Source organism: Blastomyces dermatitidis (assembly GCF_000003525.1).
Source record: "Blastomyces dermatitidis ER-3 genomic scaffold supercont1.1, whole genome shotgun sequence".
Lineage (NCBI taxonomy): Eukaryota > Fungi > Ascomycota > Eurotiomycetes > Onygenales > Ajellomycetaceae > Blastomyces > Blastomyces dermatitidis.
Genome location: NW_025544774.1, coordinates 2,328,054 through 2,343,526, shown reverse-complemented (window position 1 = coordinate 2,343,526; position 15,473 = coordinate 2,328,054). Strand labels below are relative to the sequence as shown.

The following is a 15,473-nucleotide window of genomic DNA, read 5'->3' as shown; positions in this document are numbered from 1 at the left end:
ATGTACTGTACATGTACTGTACCGTACCTGTACATATATACAATACGAGAGTGTACGTACTGTTATATAGCGTCTCGGCCAGGGACAAAGACAAAGGCTGGCTGGTTCCTCTCGGAATGCCGCCCAGTCACGTGTCCGTCACAACGACAAACCTTGGGCGAAAAAAATTAAGAACAAGATTCCCGAACAGTCAGCCAACGCCGAATTCGAAGTCAGCGCAAAACTGGGTCGTCGCTGGAGCGCCTTGCATATACTGTTGATTGCCGCTACACTCACTAGTCGAATGCACCACTGTCCTCTCGGCAATACCTTCGCGGCTTCTTGTCGCAATTGATATCATCGTCCTCGTGTGCCGATCTCCATACCTGATCAGTTGACGTACCCCCATCGGTCAACCCTAGCCTCTGCCTCCCCCGTTTGGCAGATTGATGAGGAATAAAAAGAGAGCGAAAGGGAGAAAACAGAACTTTTGGAAAATATAGCATTCGATCTCTCCACCTTTCCCTCGGCTTATTGTTTCAAGTACCAAACCTGCTTCACACGGTGTATGCTTTTTCCATGGACTGTGCAGTGTTAAGACTCCTATTGCCAGAGTACTGCCTTTCAAACCACTAGTACATATCTGCAGATCTGTCTCTCTTTATATATATATATGTTTGGCCCCGCCTGATGAAAGAGCTTTCCCAAGATACTCAGGCGAAGCGAGTTACTCGTCCAACGTGCTTTGGCTAGTTTGTGAGATCGGGGACTCAACCCGTACTGGGTTCTTGACGCGGGTTCCTCACCATGAGCCTCGGTCCTAGAGATACAGCTCGAAATGAAGCTTCGGAAAGGGAAATGACACCGTTATCGTCGGGCGAGTCCAAGTCGCGCATAGAGGTACGGATATTACATCTCTTCTTTGGAAACATCATGTTGTTTCCGACCTTTCAGTTTTCCTGGGGTTAACTATCTCCTCAATACAACTAGGACACTCTTCCGCAACCGCCTACTTCTCTCCTCAGACAAACTCGGGACAAGTTATCGGAACCTGTGACCGCCGCTTTTATTGCAGGAGGGGTTGCCGGTGCGGTGTCTCGAACGATAGTTTCCCCTCTCGAGCGATTGAAGATTTTGCTTCAAATTCAGAGCGTCGGCCGAACGGAATACAAACTATCTATATGGAAGGCTTTGGTCAAGATAGGTAAAGAAGAAGGGTGGAGAGGTTACATGCGTGGCAATGGGACAAATTGCATACGCATAGTGCCTTACTCTGCTGTACAGTTTGGAAGCTACAGTTTTTATAGAAGGGTAAGCTTAAGAATCAGAATTTGCTGGGTTTACTGTGTATTTTGCTAACAAGGATCTCAGTTCTTTGAACCAACCCCTGGGGGTGAACTTACTCCCTTACGTCGCTTAATATGTGGAGGTATGGCGGGTATCACGTCTGTCACGTTTACTTATCCATTAGATATCGTAAGAACGCGACTTTCGATACAGTCTGCGTCGTTTAGCGAACTGCGCAAAGGACCAGAACAAAAGTTACCCGGAATATTCCAGACAATGCGGTCGATGTACAAGACCGAGGGCGGCATCCTTGCTCTTTACCGTGGAATAATCCCCACCATTGCGGGCGTTGCTCCCTATGTAAGTGTTTGAATCGCTGAAATACTTCCCATTGCTCCCAATGGTCAACGCTAACTTCTTTTACAGGTTGGATTGAATTTTATGACTTATGAGTCAGTACGAAAGTATCTGACCCCTGAAGGGGACCTTAACCCTAGCCCTTACCGCAAGCTTCTAGCCGGTGCTATATCAGGAGCCGTTGCTCAAACATGCACATATCCATTGTAAGGCGAAATTTTACTTTTTACCTTTTTAAATATTATCTAATTAAACATTACAGTGATGTCCTCCGAAGAAGATTCCAGGTCAATACCATGTCAGGTTTAGGGTACCAATACACCTCCGTGTGGGATGCGGTGAGGCTTATCATAAAGCAAGAAGGAGTCAGAGGCTTATATAAAGGAATTGTACCGAACTTGCTTAAAGTGGCACCAAGCATGGCAAGCAGTTGGCTCAGCTATGAACTAACGCGCGATTTTTTGGTCGGGCTGGGTGAAGATAATAGTGATTAAAATGGCTCAAAGCGCGAATTGGCAACCTGGTCCCGACATGCACTCCTCGCATGCCTGGTCAAACACCGATTGTTATAAACACTCCGCGCCGCCTATGGACCCGCTTGACTGTCAAAGATTTCCTTGACTGTGATATCATGCCATACATGTTAGAAAATTTTTCCCTTCGATGGCCCACTGTGTTCCATCTGTCTATTCCTTTATTTTTCTTTACCTTTTCACTTTTTGTTTCTCGGATTTCCTTATACTTCTCGCATCTGACGAGCTGAAGAATTGCTAGAAGTCCACATCGTTTTAGAGGGGGAAAAATGAAGAATTGTCTTTGAATCCAATTCCATAGACAAGTCGTTCGGCTAATCAATACAGTGCAAGGGTTGTACATATATCAGCATATAGGTACCTAGGTTTATACCAAAAATAAAAATAAAAAATAAAAAATAAAAATAAAAAAATAAAAATAAAAATAAGAAAAATAAAAACCAAAAACCAAATATCAACTTAATCGCATTAGGTGGGAACCTTTGGAACCGCGCCACTTTCCATTTATAGACTAGCGTGGATATGTAAGACTTGGTGAACGCGGCTCTAGCCATCCGTCCCAAACGGGCTAGCGTAGGGTTACGCCCGCACACTCCCTCCGCTCCAAAATATTGTCAAGCAGAACATCTTGTTGTCTTCGAATCTCGCATCGGTGCAAAAGTCAACTTTCGACAACGGTATCCATTTCCACCAGCAGCCATGGGTAAGCATTTTTCGATTTTATCCTGAGTTTATTTCGAAGATTTGTTGTTGATTAAAAGCGACTTGCGTTTGCTGAGGTGGAATACTGACACTATTCTCTTCCTAATCTTCCCAGGTATCGATTTGGACCGTCACCATGTCCGGGACTCCCACCGCAAGGCGCCCAAGAGCGAGAATGTCTATCTTTTGCTTCTCGTGAAGCTCTACCGCTTCCTTGCCCGTAAGCTAAATTCCCGCGAAATTCCTTGAAATTGAAGAAGAATTAGGGCAATAAAAGGCGACCCAGCAATCAATTTGTGAGAAGTACAAAACCATTTTCTAAAATCCAAACAACACAGGCCGTACCGACTCCAACTTCAACAAAGTCGTCCTACGCCGTCTCTTTATGTCGCGCGTCAACCGTCCTCCCGTATCCCTCTCTCGAATCGTAGCTGCCGTAGGAACCAAGGAAACCGCTGAGGCAAACAAGGGAAAGACCATTGTTGTTGTTGGTACCGTCACTGATGACAACCGCCTCCTGAACCTCCCAAAGATGTCAGTCGCAGCTCTCAGATTCAGTGCTACCGCCAGAGCTAGAATCGAGAAAGCCGGTGGGGAGACCTTGACTCTCGATCAACTCGCGCTTAGAGCCCCAACTGGTGCCAACACGTTGCTGCTGCGGGGTCCCAAGAATGCCAGAGAATCCTTCAAACATTTCGGATTCGGCCCACACAGTGGAAAGGTTAGAGATTCTCCAATGGATACATATTTGCGTCATGTTTGGTTATTCGTGTGCTAACTCGCTCATTTTCATCTGTGTAGAAACCAAGAGTCGAAAGCAAAGGTCGGAAATTCGAACGGGCTCGTGGTCGGAGACGGTCTCGTGGCTTCAAGGTTTAAGGTGTTTTTCTATGGGTTCTTGTTTGGGTTCAGCAAAATATGTGAGGCGGTCTTGCGATATTGGCCACTATAGGTTTCTAGTCAGATTGAACAAGCCCATCATCATGAGTGATGTTTCACAACTTTTTTATCTCCCTGGAGCTCCTGAACCTTTTGTTTGTCCTTTTCTCAGCCTCGTATTTTATTACGTCCAATTTCAACCGGATTTTTTCTCTGTTCACCGAAAAGAAAGGAAAAGCGATGCAGCAGTAACAAAAGAGTGTCTTCCAGGTGAAGCGCAGGAAAGTCTCAATCTAGTCCAGCCAACAGGAAGCATGCGTAATCAACAGGGCGGATTATTTTCAAGGACTCGCAAGGTTACAAGGGAAACAACAAGTTCTCATTAATTTTATATCCTTCCTGCTTTTTGTTTGCTTTTTGTTTTGGGAGGAATATCGATCATATGCTATTGTATCAGATATCTGAAAGAATTGTTGCCCCCAAGAACCTATATGCTTAACTTCTGATGTTTCCAGTTTTTTCCACCCTCACCTTCAAAGTAATCGCCAGCAGCCTGACCATTGCCGCGAACTAAATATTTGTAGATAGTCAAACCCTCCAAGCCTACCGGACCCCTCGAATGAATCTTGTTCGTACTAATTCCAACCTCTGTCCCAAACCCATATCTCATACCGTCGGCAAACCGAGTACTCGCGTTCCAATAAACACCTGCGCTATCGACACCAGCCAAGAAACGTTCAGCAATAGGCCTCGAGGAGGTTAAAATTGCATCTGTGTGTTTCGACGAGTGTGTATTAATATGGTCGATGGCGGCGTCTACAGAGGTCCCCGTGCACGACGGTGAGATTGTTTTGATTGCGAGGGTAAGGTCTAAGAACTCAGTGCTGTAATCAGCCTCGGTTGCGTCCTGCAATAGTGCAGATTGTTCCCCCGTAAGCTTTTCGAGGAGAGCCTGTTTCGATAAAGCATCGCAACGAAGGATGATGCCTTTTGAGAGCAGGGCTTCCACAATGGGCGGTAGTAGAGTCGACACCGCATCTCGGTCCACCAAAAGTGTTTCCACGGCGTTGCATGCGGCGGGGTAGCCGGTTTTGGCATCGATTATAACTTTCGTTGCCATTGACAAGTCGGCGTCTGAGTGAAGATATATCGAGCAGATGCCATCAGCATGGCCGAGAACGGGAATTTTGGTGTTATCTTTCACGTAGCGAACGAGGTCATTGGATCCGCGAGGAATGACGAGGTCGATATATCTATCCTGTGCAAGAAGGGGGAGGATGGCATCTCTCGTTTTAACGAGTTGGATAGAAGCGTTCGGAACTTGCGACTGGGATATGGCTTCTGCAATGACATTGGAGATGGTTACGAAGGATTCAGTCGATTCCTTGCCCCCTTCAGGTTGGATTAGGTGTCAGAAGGATATCTCTCACGACAGGGTATAGAGTGGTTTAATGGAATAGCAGTCAGTACCTTTCAGAATAGCGGCATTTCCGGACTTAATTGATAAAGCAGCGATATTTACAATCACTTCTGGGCGTGCCTCAAATATTATAAGCAATACTCCGATGGGACATGTCACTCGTTCGAGAATGAGGTCATCGTCCAGAAGTGTTCGAAGAGTAACCTTCCCAACTATCAATTCGTTAGCACCGTTTAGAGGGCAGCGCGCCAGTACAATGTGCGCATGAGATTGAGAAGAATAAGTGATTCAGAAAAGGAATATAGGGATTAACCGGTGTGCGACTTACTGGGGTCTTCCAGTTCTCGCACATCCAGAATGCCCTTCAACATGTCTTCGTATTTCCCGGGCTTTGCCAAATCCAATCTCTTAATGAGGCTCATGCTCAATTCGCCATTCTCTGCAGCTTTAGTAGCAGCTTCGATATCTCTCGCATTTGCTTCGAGGATCACATCTTTTTGCTTTGACAGCGCGGCGTACATCAAGTCCAAAGCCTCATTCCGAGCGGAGTTAGACAGCGTCGCAAGGTGTCGAGAGGATTCGGCGGCAATTCTTGCCGCCTGATGAGGCGAGGATTCTGTAAGTGACATTATTGTATATCAATGGCAGGCATATATATAAAAGCTATGCTATGGTGGTTGATGCAGTGAGGCAAAATGCCATTGGGCGCGGGGTAATTTATTTAGTTGCAATATTTATTTTGTCCGATCGAGAGATTGGTACATCGGCTAACTAACTACTGGAAGCTGATTCGCTAGTTGGTTATTTAACTACCAGCCATTATTAAGATTATTATTCTCACTCTCGAACTTCGGTCAGAATCTTCAACTACAGTAACTACATATCCTCTGACGCCAATATTTTGTTGAAGCATATAACCCTTGATTATTTCTTTTTTATGATTTTTCAGACCTATCCAAAAGAGCTGGACAGAATAATAATAAAAAAAAAACAGAATGAGAGAAAGCTCGCTGCTATCTAAGTTCTTCCAGATTAGCAGGCCAGCAAGACAGTTTGGGGGCCTCTCTTTAACCAGGAACTTCGACGTCAGGAGTGTAAGTCATGGTATAGTAAGTACATGTACAGTACAATGAGCTTGATGGAGTCTTTAGATCGACCTGCGCTAGAGGCACGAATAGGAAAGGAAACCAGTTTATTACTCTCTATCAAGCTTGTCAAGCAACACAAGCAAGAGTTTGTGCACGAGCTTATCGCATTATTTTTGCAGTGGTTGCAAATGTCATCTTTGAACAAGTAAGGCAATTTAACGTTATTTAGGGATACTGTACCCACTGTGCTGTTAGCCTCCCAATAGAAAAATCACCGGAAAACATCATCTTCTATGGGGCATGGGTGCCCCTCGATCAAAAATTGTGTGTTGTTTTGAGAACATACAAATGCCCGGGCAGAGTGGGTTGGTGAGCCCTGGACATTGATGGACAGAGGAGAACAGAATATATCTTAAATAATAGAAATGTCACGATGGCAGTATTCTGCCAACAACGGACCCTTGAGCTTTTAATGGCAATATCTATCAAAATGTGCCAGCAAAATAGCGACGTTTTGGTTAAGATTACATTACATATAGGGGTTGTCTTGCTGTTCTAAAAACAGCCAAAAAAGCACGAGTGCTCATTGAAACGAAAAAAAAAATATTCTCAGGATCACACCAAAATTGCTCAATTTTTCCCAGACCGGCTCTGCCAGATCTTAGCTGGGAAAGAATCTGGATACTTCGAATAATCCTTAGTGGTTGACGTCGAGCCTCCATTTTCCGCCGGCGGTGTGCCTTCAATTTCTTCTTCAGTTTTGGCCCCGGTCAAATCAATCTCGTCTACAGGAATAAACCACGGCTCCTTCCGGCCAACAGTGAACCTGTGCCCAATATACAAGACGACAAACAATAAAGTACCCACATACGCCGTCATGAAGTCTGAGACATTCCACTGAGAGGGGAAGAATGTGTAGAAACCATTGAGGAGGCCAACAATGGTAAAGAACACGATGCAGAGCCATGCACCGGGTTTACCGCAAATTGAAACGTACGGCAAAGTTTTATGGTCGATACCCTGGAATTCTAGGGCCTTGCGGAACCGAAGATACGAAAGCGAGCACAGAATCCAGGAGAAGTAAGCGGCCATGTTGATCATATTAACGAACCAGTTGAACACCACGCCCGCACCAGAGCTGACGCTCAAGTACGCCAACAGCGCAATCACAGCGCAGCTCGTCACAGCGAAATAAGGGACGCCCCAGCGATTTGTCTTGGCGAATATTTGGGGGGCATTGCCTGCCACGGCCAGCGAGTATATGGAGCGAGAGGCCAGATACGTGTAAATGTTGCCGGCAGACCACGCGGAACACAAGATGACGGCATTCACGATGTGGTCAAGCACCTTAATTCCCGCATGCTTAATTCCAACAACAAATGGAGAAGCTCCAGCTCCAGCACCCCCAGAAGTGAGCTCCTCAGCGTTGGATGGGCATGTTAAGGTAACCGCCAGGATAGGGAGTACGTAAAACACGACGAGTCGAACGACAAATGCCTTAGCGGCCACGGGTATCGTCTTTCGAGGGCTTCTAGTTTCGCCACCGGTGGTAGCTACCATCTCGACGGCAAAGGAAAGCTGAGAGCGTCAGGTTTGTTGATTGTCATATGCGCAACCACAAAGAAGGGGGACCTTACAGGGAGAATAACGCTGACAAGTGTGCCAAGGAAGCTCACAAACAGGCCCGCGTTTCCCTCGATAATCCAAGTGTTCGCTGGGCCTGGATCATGCCAGTATCTGAACCCGACGCGGTCGCCAGAGGGGCCTCCCCCGGATGCCAGAACAATTGACAGAATAATCAGGCCAAGAAGAAGGGAAAGTTTGAGAGAGGAGAAGGCAAATTCGGCTTCTCCAGAAGAAGCCACAGGCAGATAGTTCAATCCGACGATGATTACCATTAGGATGGTGATAAATATTGCAACGTTGACCGGCGGATCCCAGTACTGAATAATGAGTGTCGCCGTGGTTATCTCAAAGGGAACCAGAATTGCGTATGCATACCAGTAATTCCAGCCCAAAGCAAATCCAAACGATTTCGAGAGGAAAGCTGTTGAGTAGAAATCCGGAGCAGCTCCATGTAGAGGGATATACGCTGCGATTTCGAGCAACAGAGTGGAAAAGACCCAGACGACGGAACAGATAATGACGAACGCAGACAGGGTCATCGCCGGGCCTCCTCTGGCCAAGGTGCGTCCAGAGCCGACCAGATAAGCCGTGCCAATGCAACCTGCGCGACTCCTGTTAGATCATTGATTGATTGGCCTTAAGGGGTTCGAAATAAAACTATTTTGACGACTTACCTCCAAGGGAAATCAGATAGAGGTGTCTGGGCTTGAGCCAGGCCGAATCTCTTTTTTCCTGAGGAGCCTCGAGGCCATATTCAACGATCCACGTCCGGTCCGCCTCCTCAGTCTCGCTCCTCATTTGTTTTTCTGTCATGGCCAATGGCTGTGATATTGAACTGATAAACTGAGGTTTGATTCATAGCATCATCTGAATGGAGTTCAGAGACTTGAGCACCTCTATATACCACTGAGGTTTGACAGCTTATGTTGTGAATTCGATGGAAATGGGCTGAGCCTGCTTTGCCTTCCATATCCCCGGAATTTTGGAACTATTCATCGAAAATCATTCTCTCGTACTCTGTACTCTAGTCAGGGATTCCCCAGGTTTGAGCTTCCTCAGTGGCTGCCGGGAGAGCATCAGACATATGAATCCCCGTGGGGCAGTGCTAGTGCAGGCCCAAGAGACGAGACATTGTGGAGAGGAACATTCAACGAAACTGTTTTCGCCAACGATTAGTGGCTGGCGTCTCTGGCGGTATTTGTTCGCAAGCTGGGCGAGCGATGATCCCCCCACCTTCGTATTCTTCCAATCAAACTATCGGTAGGTAGCCGAGGGGGTGCGAGGGAGGGAAACAGGGCTCAATGGGCAGCCGAACTCAAGATGCCAAGTCGTTGCGAGGCTTTGGGCGGGGAAATCCTCCTCAAACCCATGAACAACTTTAACAAGGTTGGCCCATCCACACCCAGCATCACCCTTTGTGAGACTCCATAAATAAGGTAACAATTAATTTAAGTAAAAAAGAATGTCCGGCGAAGGCAAGCCTCCCTCTGACATGACAGAGGCAATCCCTCCCTATTCTCCCGGCGCCTCTCCGGGGGCCAAAGACCGCCTGATACGCCGCCGGGTTACCGTTGACGGCCGTGTCCGTTCTGGATGCTTGACTTGCAAGACCCGCAAAAAGAAGTGCGATGGACAGATCTCCAGCGTTGACAACCGCTGCAGAGCCTGCATCCGCCTGGGGCTCGTCTGCGAACAATCGCCCCTGCGAAAGGTGGCACCACGACGTCGGACGCTGACAACAGAGGTAGCTACTACGCCAGAGAATATCAGCAACAAGCAGCAAGAGACCCAGAGCCAGGCCCGTTCTGACGGCAAGATGGGCGATTCTCAAGATCAAACTCCTCCCAATTATAGCGAAGAGGATTGTACAGAGCTCGTCCGCACATCGTCGCTGGGATTTCCAATAAACAGAAGTCTTGTTGGTCCTCTGTTGGGCTCCCTGAACAGTATAGAACCACTGCTGCTCAAATACTTCCTCAGTGACGTCGCACCACTCTGCTCAATCCTGCAACAAGATGGTGCTAGCTTCTGTTCTGTACTGCTGCCGATGGCCATCGTCGACTCCTCTCTATTGCACGCTCTCTTCACCTATGCTTCCGTCCATTTCGATGCCACCGCGCCCGTTTCAACGGCCATCTCTCCCCGAACAAGGCTGGGGTTTGAGACTTATGTCGCGCGCGGCATCTCAAACGCAATCGCTCGGAATACCGTAACCGAAAGCACTGTGGCCTGCGCGCTGGTCGTTAGCACCGCTCATGTTATCGGCGGTGACACATCTCGCTGGCTCCTACACTTGCAAGGTGCGGGACACCTAATAAGCCACCTTGGTCCTCCACGGCTGCTCAAAATCCCCGATGGAGCGTTTCTTCTGCGATATTTCGCGTACCATGACATCATGGCCGCCTTGAGCACTGGACGACACCCTTCGATTGAGGGCGTATATTGGGCTCTCAATATTGATGGAGATGTCCATTCCGCGGATTCCTTCGTGGGCCTCGCGCATCATATATTTCGCCACATCACGAGTATCTGCGCGTTCGTTGCCGACACCTCTGATCTCGACGCTTCTTCGAGTTGCGATCGGTTGGCGAACGAAACTCTTCGGGCAGAAACCATCGCTCATGCACTTCGCTCACAGGATTTGCACCTCCAACTGAGGTATACAGATAACTATAGCGAAGCCCTTGTCCACCATGCAGAGGCATTCCGGTTTGCCGCTCTTTTCCATCTCTACCGCCGATTACTTCATATCTGCGGTCCAAGTGCCATCTACGAACAGCACATGGTGGAGTGTGTGCAACGTATATTCAGTCATGTGTCCCTAGTTCCGTTGAACCTATATTGCGAAATTGGATTACTCTTTCCCTTGTTTATGGCGGGAATAGGCGGTGCCAACGATGCAAGCGCCGTTCATTACATCCAAAACCGCCTCGACTACATCGAAACCTGGACCAAGTTCAAGCATGTAACAAGGACCCGGGAACTGTTGCAACTGCTTTGGGATCAAAAGCGGACAGATTGGGAGGTAGTGCTCCGGGAATTAGATTGGCATATATCTCTGGCCTAAATTCCGCCAATGGTGTGAACGTTTTCGAGACAACGATATTTCCTGTTTGGACAGTCGACTATGAATTTTATTTTTGCCTCGTGGTGACGGGTTCGGCGCATCTGGCGCGCAATTTCCATGCCCAGAAAAAACCAAAACCCCACCTGTAGCTTAGCACTGTGCATCTGCAAGTAACATTGTGGAGAAAGCGGATGGCTCAGCGCAGGTAGTCATCAAAAATGTCGGCTTGAATTCAGTGCTCCAAGTGGTACCGCAATTCCTCCGTGAGAATGACAAAAAGACAGTTTCCTATCGTTGAAAGAGGGAGGGAAGTTGCCAACACGGATTTTACCTTTTCCCTTTATTTTTCTTACCCAGACAAATACATTCTCCTGGTCAACATGACTCCCCATCACCGTCCTCTATATTTCAACGCTGGTGCACAATCCTGCTCCAGCAAAGGGTTCAACTCCGCCAAATCAGTGAATGCTTTCCATACGCAGCTCGAAGATTATCACCCATCTCCCCTCATGCTGTTGCCTGGTGCGGCAGAGGATATTGGGGTCAAGGCCATCTACGCGAAGAATGAAACCAACCGACTGGGACTCCCGGCAGTCAACACTCTCAGCGTGTCATGGGCAATTTTTCGAGCTGTAGTAAATCGTTTAGGGTTGCTGGAGGATGCTACTATCAAGGCAGTCAGGGCTTGTCTGTCTGAAGAACCCGTTCCTCTCTTCACTCCCTCGGAGGGCAACCACGGGCAGGCTGTGGCTCATATAGGCTTGCTCCTGGCAACACCGGTTCAGATCCACGTCCCGGTGCACACAAGTCCTGAGACCATCTCACTCTTGCACATCAGAAAAGCAACAGTTGTCCAATCTAGCGGCTCTAGCTGCGACGCGCTCTCAGAGGCGCAAATTGCCTCCCAATGAAACAACAGCATTTTGATTCAAGAGGATGCTAGTTCAGGCTATCATGAGATTCCACAGGTATAAAGATATTCCTATGCTCCTCAAACTTCCTGATTCCATTCAAGAACAACACTGATAAGCAATCATATTTGTACAGTTAATTACTGAGGGTTACTCAACAATTATGCATGAGATTGACTACCAGCTCGCAGGTGAGCAGCTGAGCCTTGTAGTCTCTCCTGCTCGGGCTGGATCGCTCGCCCAAGCAGTTGTGGCCCACTACAAATCATCAGAAAGGAAATCTACAGTCTTCATGGCAGTTGAGCCAGACACCGCTGGCCTTTTGTGGAATAGCTTGACTAATGGGAAACCCGCGATCGGGAAAACTAGTTCAACCATCATGACTGAGCTAAAGTGTGGGAGACTTTCTGAGACCGTGTGGCCACTTCTAAAATGTGGAACTGACGCAAGTATAACAATCTCTGACTACGAGGCCCATCGGGCGAGCCTTGAGCTACAAATGCTAGGCATTGCAGGACCCAGTGGTGCAGCCAGTCTAGTGGCTCTTCGTGCGCTCAGTGAATCAGACAAGACTCAGTTGGGGCTTAATCAGGATTCTATAGTAGTTTTAATATGCACAGAGAGGGGTCCCATGAACTTCAAAACTCTGAAAGATGTTGCTTCTGACAATGTAATTGACTTGACCTAGACATTAGTGCAAATTGGCTCTTCAAATCCTGATTTCAGCTCCATTCCAGGCCCGGGTGAAACCTCGATTGCACAATATATCACTGTGTGGCTTCAGCATCGCAACATCGAATACCATTGGATTGAGCCAACTCCAGGGCGACCTTCCGTTGTTGGTATTGCACGCGGCTCTGGTGGAGGCAAGAGCCTCATGTTCAATGGGCATATGGACACTGTCACGCTCCTAGGGTACAATGGCGACCCTCTTAACCTTTTAATATCCGATGGGAATCTTTATGGTCGGGATTCTGCGGATATGAAGAGTGGTCTTGCTGTTGGCATGGTAGCCATCGCCAATGTGAAGGGAATTAATTTGAGGGGAGACATGATCCTCGCGGCGGTTGCGGATGAGGAGTCAGAAAGCCTTGGAATGGAGCAATTACTGCAAGCAGGATGGCGTGCGGATGCTGCCATTATTGCTGAACCGACCGAGATGGCTCTCATCAACAAGCACAAGGGATTTGCGTTATTTCAAGTTGATATTCACGGCGCAGCCGCTCATGGATCTCGTGCGGATCTCGGTGTCGACGCCATCTGCAAAGCTGGATATTTTCTCGTCGAGCTTGGATAAGCTAGCAGCAACCATCCCTGGCTTTAAGTTTGACCTACGATCGACTTTCTCATGGGCCCCCTACTTCATCCAGCGGGAAGACGAACTTGTTCAACTTGTGGCCAAGCACGCAGCTCGGACGACAGGGGAGACTCCTCAAATAAAAGGTGAAACTTATTGGACAGACATGGCATTACTGGGAGAGGCAGGTATTTCAGGATTGATCTGGGGCCCGAAGGGGCATGGGCTGCATGCCAAAACTGAGTGGGTTGAGGTCGAGTCAGTACGACAACTTGCGGAGTCGTTTGTGGCAGTTGTAGGAGGCTTTTGTAAATAGATAGAATATGATACTCAGCAGAATGTTACTGTATTATTTCTAATGTCGCCGCTCCTTTTCTACGAGGCATACACCACAGAAAAAGATAGCTTAAACATTGATTTCCTAGGGTTTTCGGGATGTTTCATCGGCGTGAGTGTTGATCATCATTATCAGGTCTCAATCTGATGATATTCTCCATTGGAAAACAATAGTAAAAGGCGTTGGATTTGGCTTATTTCCTAGTATATTTTAAGCGGCAGGCTGGTAGGTACTAAAGTCATATTCAACATCGTAATCCTCCGCATCAATATCACCATCGGAAAGCTCGACATCCTGCAGATTTTCGCCATCATCTTCTTCCTCCTCAGTGAACCCATAGTCCTTCTTTTGGATTTTCTTCCAGGCGGCGATTGTTTGCTTTCGTGTGAGGTAGAATGGGAGCTTGGAGAGTGGAACGCAGCCAGTATCTGTCACCTCAACTGTCTGTCCAATAGAACTGGCGGTATCGGTGGCCATATCCACAGAATAATGTGAATAAAGAATACCATTCCTTTCTGTGCAATGACTGTTTGACCTGGCACAAACATAGGGTAGTCCATCCATGTGGGGGCAAAGGTTGCACCCATGCTATACCCGCATGCATCAAACCTCTGCTCACGGAAACCATTCTCATCAGCCACCCGAGCGTAAGCCTCAGCAACCTTTCCAATTGGTCTCCCGGGCTTTAGAGCTTCCATGGCAGCTTTCATCTGCAATACGTTGACCTCATGCATACGCCTGGCTAGTTTTGTAATACCGCCAATTGGGATGGTTCGCATTAAACAGGCATGGTAGTGTTTGTATACACCAGCATGTTCCAATGTGACCTGTCGTTCGATTCTTGATTTGCCGGTGGAATATCGAGTCAGGACTCCTTTGTTTCCAGAAATAAGGATATTCTCGTTTGCTGGATCGTCACCACCACCTTCATAAACAGTGCCTACAATTTCCCTCCACAGGCCCCCCTCATAGGCTCCAGGCTTTGCTAGCTTTAGAGCGCGGACAACAGCAAAGTCAGCCAGATAAGCGGCTTTGCGAATTTTGTTCATCTCAGTTGGAGATTTGATAATGCGCAGCTCCTGGCCGAACAAGTTGCTGTGGTCAACCAGGGTGCACAGACCCTCTACAGCTTCCAGAAGCAGCTTTCCGATTCGAAGGTTCAGAGTGCAGGAGTCAGGTTCGTAGCCGATTCTTTTCGCTGGCGAGTTGATGCCAAACTCTTTCAGCACCTCAGGGACCAAAGAAACTGGGTTGCTGCTGGCGGCGTCGCTTCGGATAAGAATATCTTCCCGCTTCAAGACTGAAGTATAGAGTGCCTGGCGGAGGTCAGGGAGACGTGTGATTAAGCGCATTCTACCATCGTTATGGAAGTACATCGCCTGGAAAAAGACGTAACCAAAGGTGTCGAATCCAGTGAAGTAGTAAAGAGACTCTTGCTTGGTCATGATGAAGCCATCAAGCTTCTCTCGCTTCATGATTTCCAACGCGCGGTTCCGCCGTCCCTGTAACTCCTCCTCAGAGAAGTGGAGGGCCTTCTTGAAGGCTGGGAGTTGTTTGAGGTTGGCCATTTTCGAGCTAAATTGTGATTCTTGAGTTGAGGAATAAGGACGATTGTTTACAAGCAGAAAAAAGGCATTGTTCGTTTGACGTCCCCGAAAAATGGAAGGAAATGAAGCATTTGAACGGTTTTATAGAAAAAGGAATCCTTGGGGAGCCAGGGGATCGAGCGAACTGGGACCAAACCGATGCTGCTGTGGCCCTATTGCGAATGTGAGTGCATCCACCAGCTCACGGGGCCAACCTGGTGAGAAAGCCGCCAGATACGACGAAGACAAGCGTTTGGTCAGAGACTCAGGGGCTGAGCGATTCCCAGTTTCCACAATATTGCCCCGCGCACCATGGCCGTCTGGCCCTGCGGGTTAAGTTGAACATCGGCATATTGTGGATTAGCTACTGTCGTTAGAATATGCTTTAAGCGGTCTCAAATGGG

General features: G+C 47.9%; 7 protein-coding genes across 7 annotated transcripts; 4 read left to right on the top strand and 3 right to left on the bottom strand.

Annotated features, from left to right (window-relative positions):
* Window positions 1-45: 45 nt before the first annotated feature.
* Window positions 46-2,574, top strand: BDCG_00299 (mitochondrial carrier protein). Its single transcript, XM_045415817.1, has 5 exons — window positions 46-879; window positions 970-1,290; window positions 1,351-1,626; window positions 1,693-1,829; window positions 1,886-2,574. Exons 1-5 carry the CDS (start codon window positions 787-789, stop codon window positions 2,115-2,117), a joined length of 1,059 nt encoding a protein of 352 aa, XP_045271673.1. The 5' UTR covers window positions 46-786; the 3' UTR covers window positions 2,118-2,574.
* A 56-nt stretch (window positions 2,575-2,630) lies between these two features.
* On the bottom strand, window positions 2,631-5,909 carry BDCG_00297 (glutamate-5-semialdehyde dehydrogenase). Its single transcript, XM_045415815.1, has 3 exons — window positions 5,486-5,909; window positions 5,208-5,369; window positions 2,631-5,129 (listed from the first exon to the last, which is right to left on the bottom strand). Exons 1-3 carry the CDS (start codon window positions 5,784-5,786, stop codon window positions 4,225-4,227), a joined length of 1,368 nt encoding a protein of 455 aa, XP_045271671.1. The 5' UTR covers window positions 5,787-5,909; the 3' UTR covers window positions 2,631-4,224.
* On the top strand, window positions 2,690-5,479 carry BDCG_00298 (50S ribosomal protein L18e). Its single transcript, XM_045415816.1, has 4 exons — window positions 2,690-2,859; window positions 2,974-3,078; window positions 3,197-3,579; window positions 3,660-5,479. Exons 1-4 carry the CDS (start codon window positions 2,856-2,858, stop codon window positions 3,735-3,737), a joined length of 570 nt encoding a protein of 189 aa, XP_045271672.1. The 5' UTR covers window positions 2,690-2,855; the 3' UTR covers window positions 3,738-5,479.
* A 672-nt stretch (window positions 5,910-6,581) lies between the features above and the next one.
* Window positions 6,582-9,428, bottom strand: BDCG_00296 (proline permease PrnB). The gene is made up of 3 exons (XM_045415814.1): window positions 8,546-9,428; window positions 7,883-8,472; window positions 6,582-7,823 (listed from the first exon to the last, which is right to left on the bottom strand). The coding sequence occupies exons 1-3, from the start codon at window positions 8,682-8,684 to the stop codon at window positions 6,876-6,878; spliced, it is 1,677 nt and encodes a 558-aa protein (XP_045271670.1). The 5' UTR covers window positions 8,685-9,428; the 3' UTR covers window positions 6,582-6,875.
* BDCG_00295 (uncharacterized protein) lies at window positions 9,334-10,938 on the top strand (the record flags this gene model as incomplete). Its single annotated transcript, XM_045415813.1, has 1 exon — window positions 9,334-10,938. One exon carries the CDS (start codon window positions 9,334-9,336, stop codon window positions 10,936-10,938), a length of 1,605 nt encoding a protein of 534 aa, XP_045271669.1.
* Window positions 10,939-11,318: 380 nt separating this feature from the next.
* BDCG_00294 (acetylornithine deacetylase) lies at window positions 11,319-13,146 on the top strand (the record flags this gene model as incomplete). The annotated part of the gene is made up of 3 exons (XM_045415812.1): window positions 11,319-11,735; window positions 11,986-12,450; window positions 12,538-13,146. 3 exons carry the CDS (start codon window positions 11,319-11,321, stop codon window positions 13,144-13,146), a joined length of 1,491 nt encoding a protein of 496 aa, XP_045271668.1.
* A 547-nt stretch (window positions 13,147-13,693) lies between these two features.
* Window positions 13,694-15,051, bottom strand: BDCG_00293 (peptidase M24; the record flags this gene model as incomplete). Its single annotated transcript, XM_045415811.1, has 2 exons — window positions 13,694-13,994; window positions 14,030-15,051. The coding sequence occupies 2 exons, from the start codon at window positions 15,049-15,051 to the stop codon at window positions 13,694-13,696; spliced, it is 1,323 nt and encodes a 440-aa protein (XP_045271667.1).
* Window positions 15,052-15,473: the final 422 nt, after the last annotated feature.

Bases quoted from the DNA above. Each gene is read 5' to 3' on its own strand.
- BDCG_00298 (XM_045415816.1), top strand. The intron at 3,079-3,196 runs GTAAGCTAAATT...CAAACAACACAG, and splicing joins GCTCTACCGCTTCCTTGCCC to GCCGTACCGACTCCAACTTC. The intron at 3,580-3,659 runs GTTAGAGATTCT...TCATCTGTGTAG, and splicing joins TCGGCCCACACAGTGGAAAG to AAACCAAGAGTCGAAAGCAA.
- BDCG_00296 (XM_045415814.1), bottom strand. From the start codon at position 8,684: ATGACAGAAAAACAAATGAGGAGCGAGACTGAGGAGGCGGACCGGACG. The intron at 8,473-8,545 runs GTAAGTCGTCAA...GGAGTCGCGCAG, and splicing joins CTATCTGATTTCCCTTGGAG to GTTGCATTGGCACGGCTTAT. The intron at 7,824-7,882 runs GTAAGGTCCCCC...TGACGCTCTCAG, and splicing joins TTGTCAGCGTTATTCTCCCT to CTTTCCTTTGCCGTCGAGAT.
- BDCG_00299 (XM_045415817.1), top strand. From the start codon at position 787: ATGAGCCTCGGTCCTAGAGATACAGCTCGAAATGAAGCTTCGGAAAGG. The intron at 1,291-1,350 runs GTAAGCTTAAGA...CAAGGATCTCAG, and splicing joins GCTACAGTTTTTATAGAAGG to TTCTTTGAACCAACCCCTGG. The intron at 1,627-1,692 runs GTAAGTGTTTGA...CTTCTTTTACAG, and splicing joins TTGCGGGCGTTGCTCCCTAT to GTTGGATTGAATTTTATGAC.
- BDCG_00297 (XM_045415815.1), bottom strand. From the start codon at position 5,786: ATGTCACTTACAGAATCCTCGCCTCATCAGGCGGCAAGAATTGCCGCC. The intron at 5,370-5,485 runs GTAAGTCGCACA...ACGAATTGATAG, and splicing joins GCGAGAACTGGAAGACCCCA to TTGGGAAGGTTACTCTTCGA. The intron at 5,130-5,207 runs GTACTGACTGCT...TCCAACCTGAAG, and splicing joins AAATGCCGCTATTCTGAAAG to GGGGCAAGGAATCGACTGAA.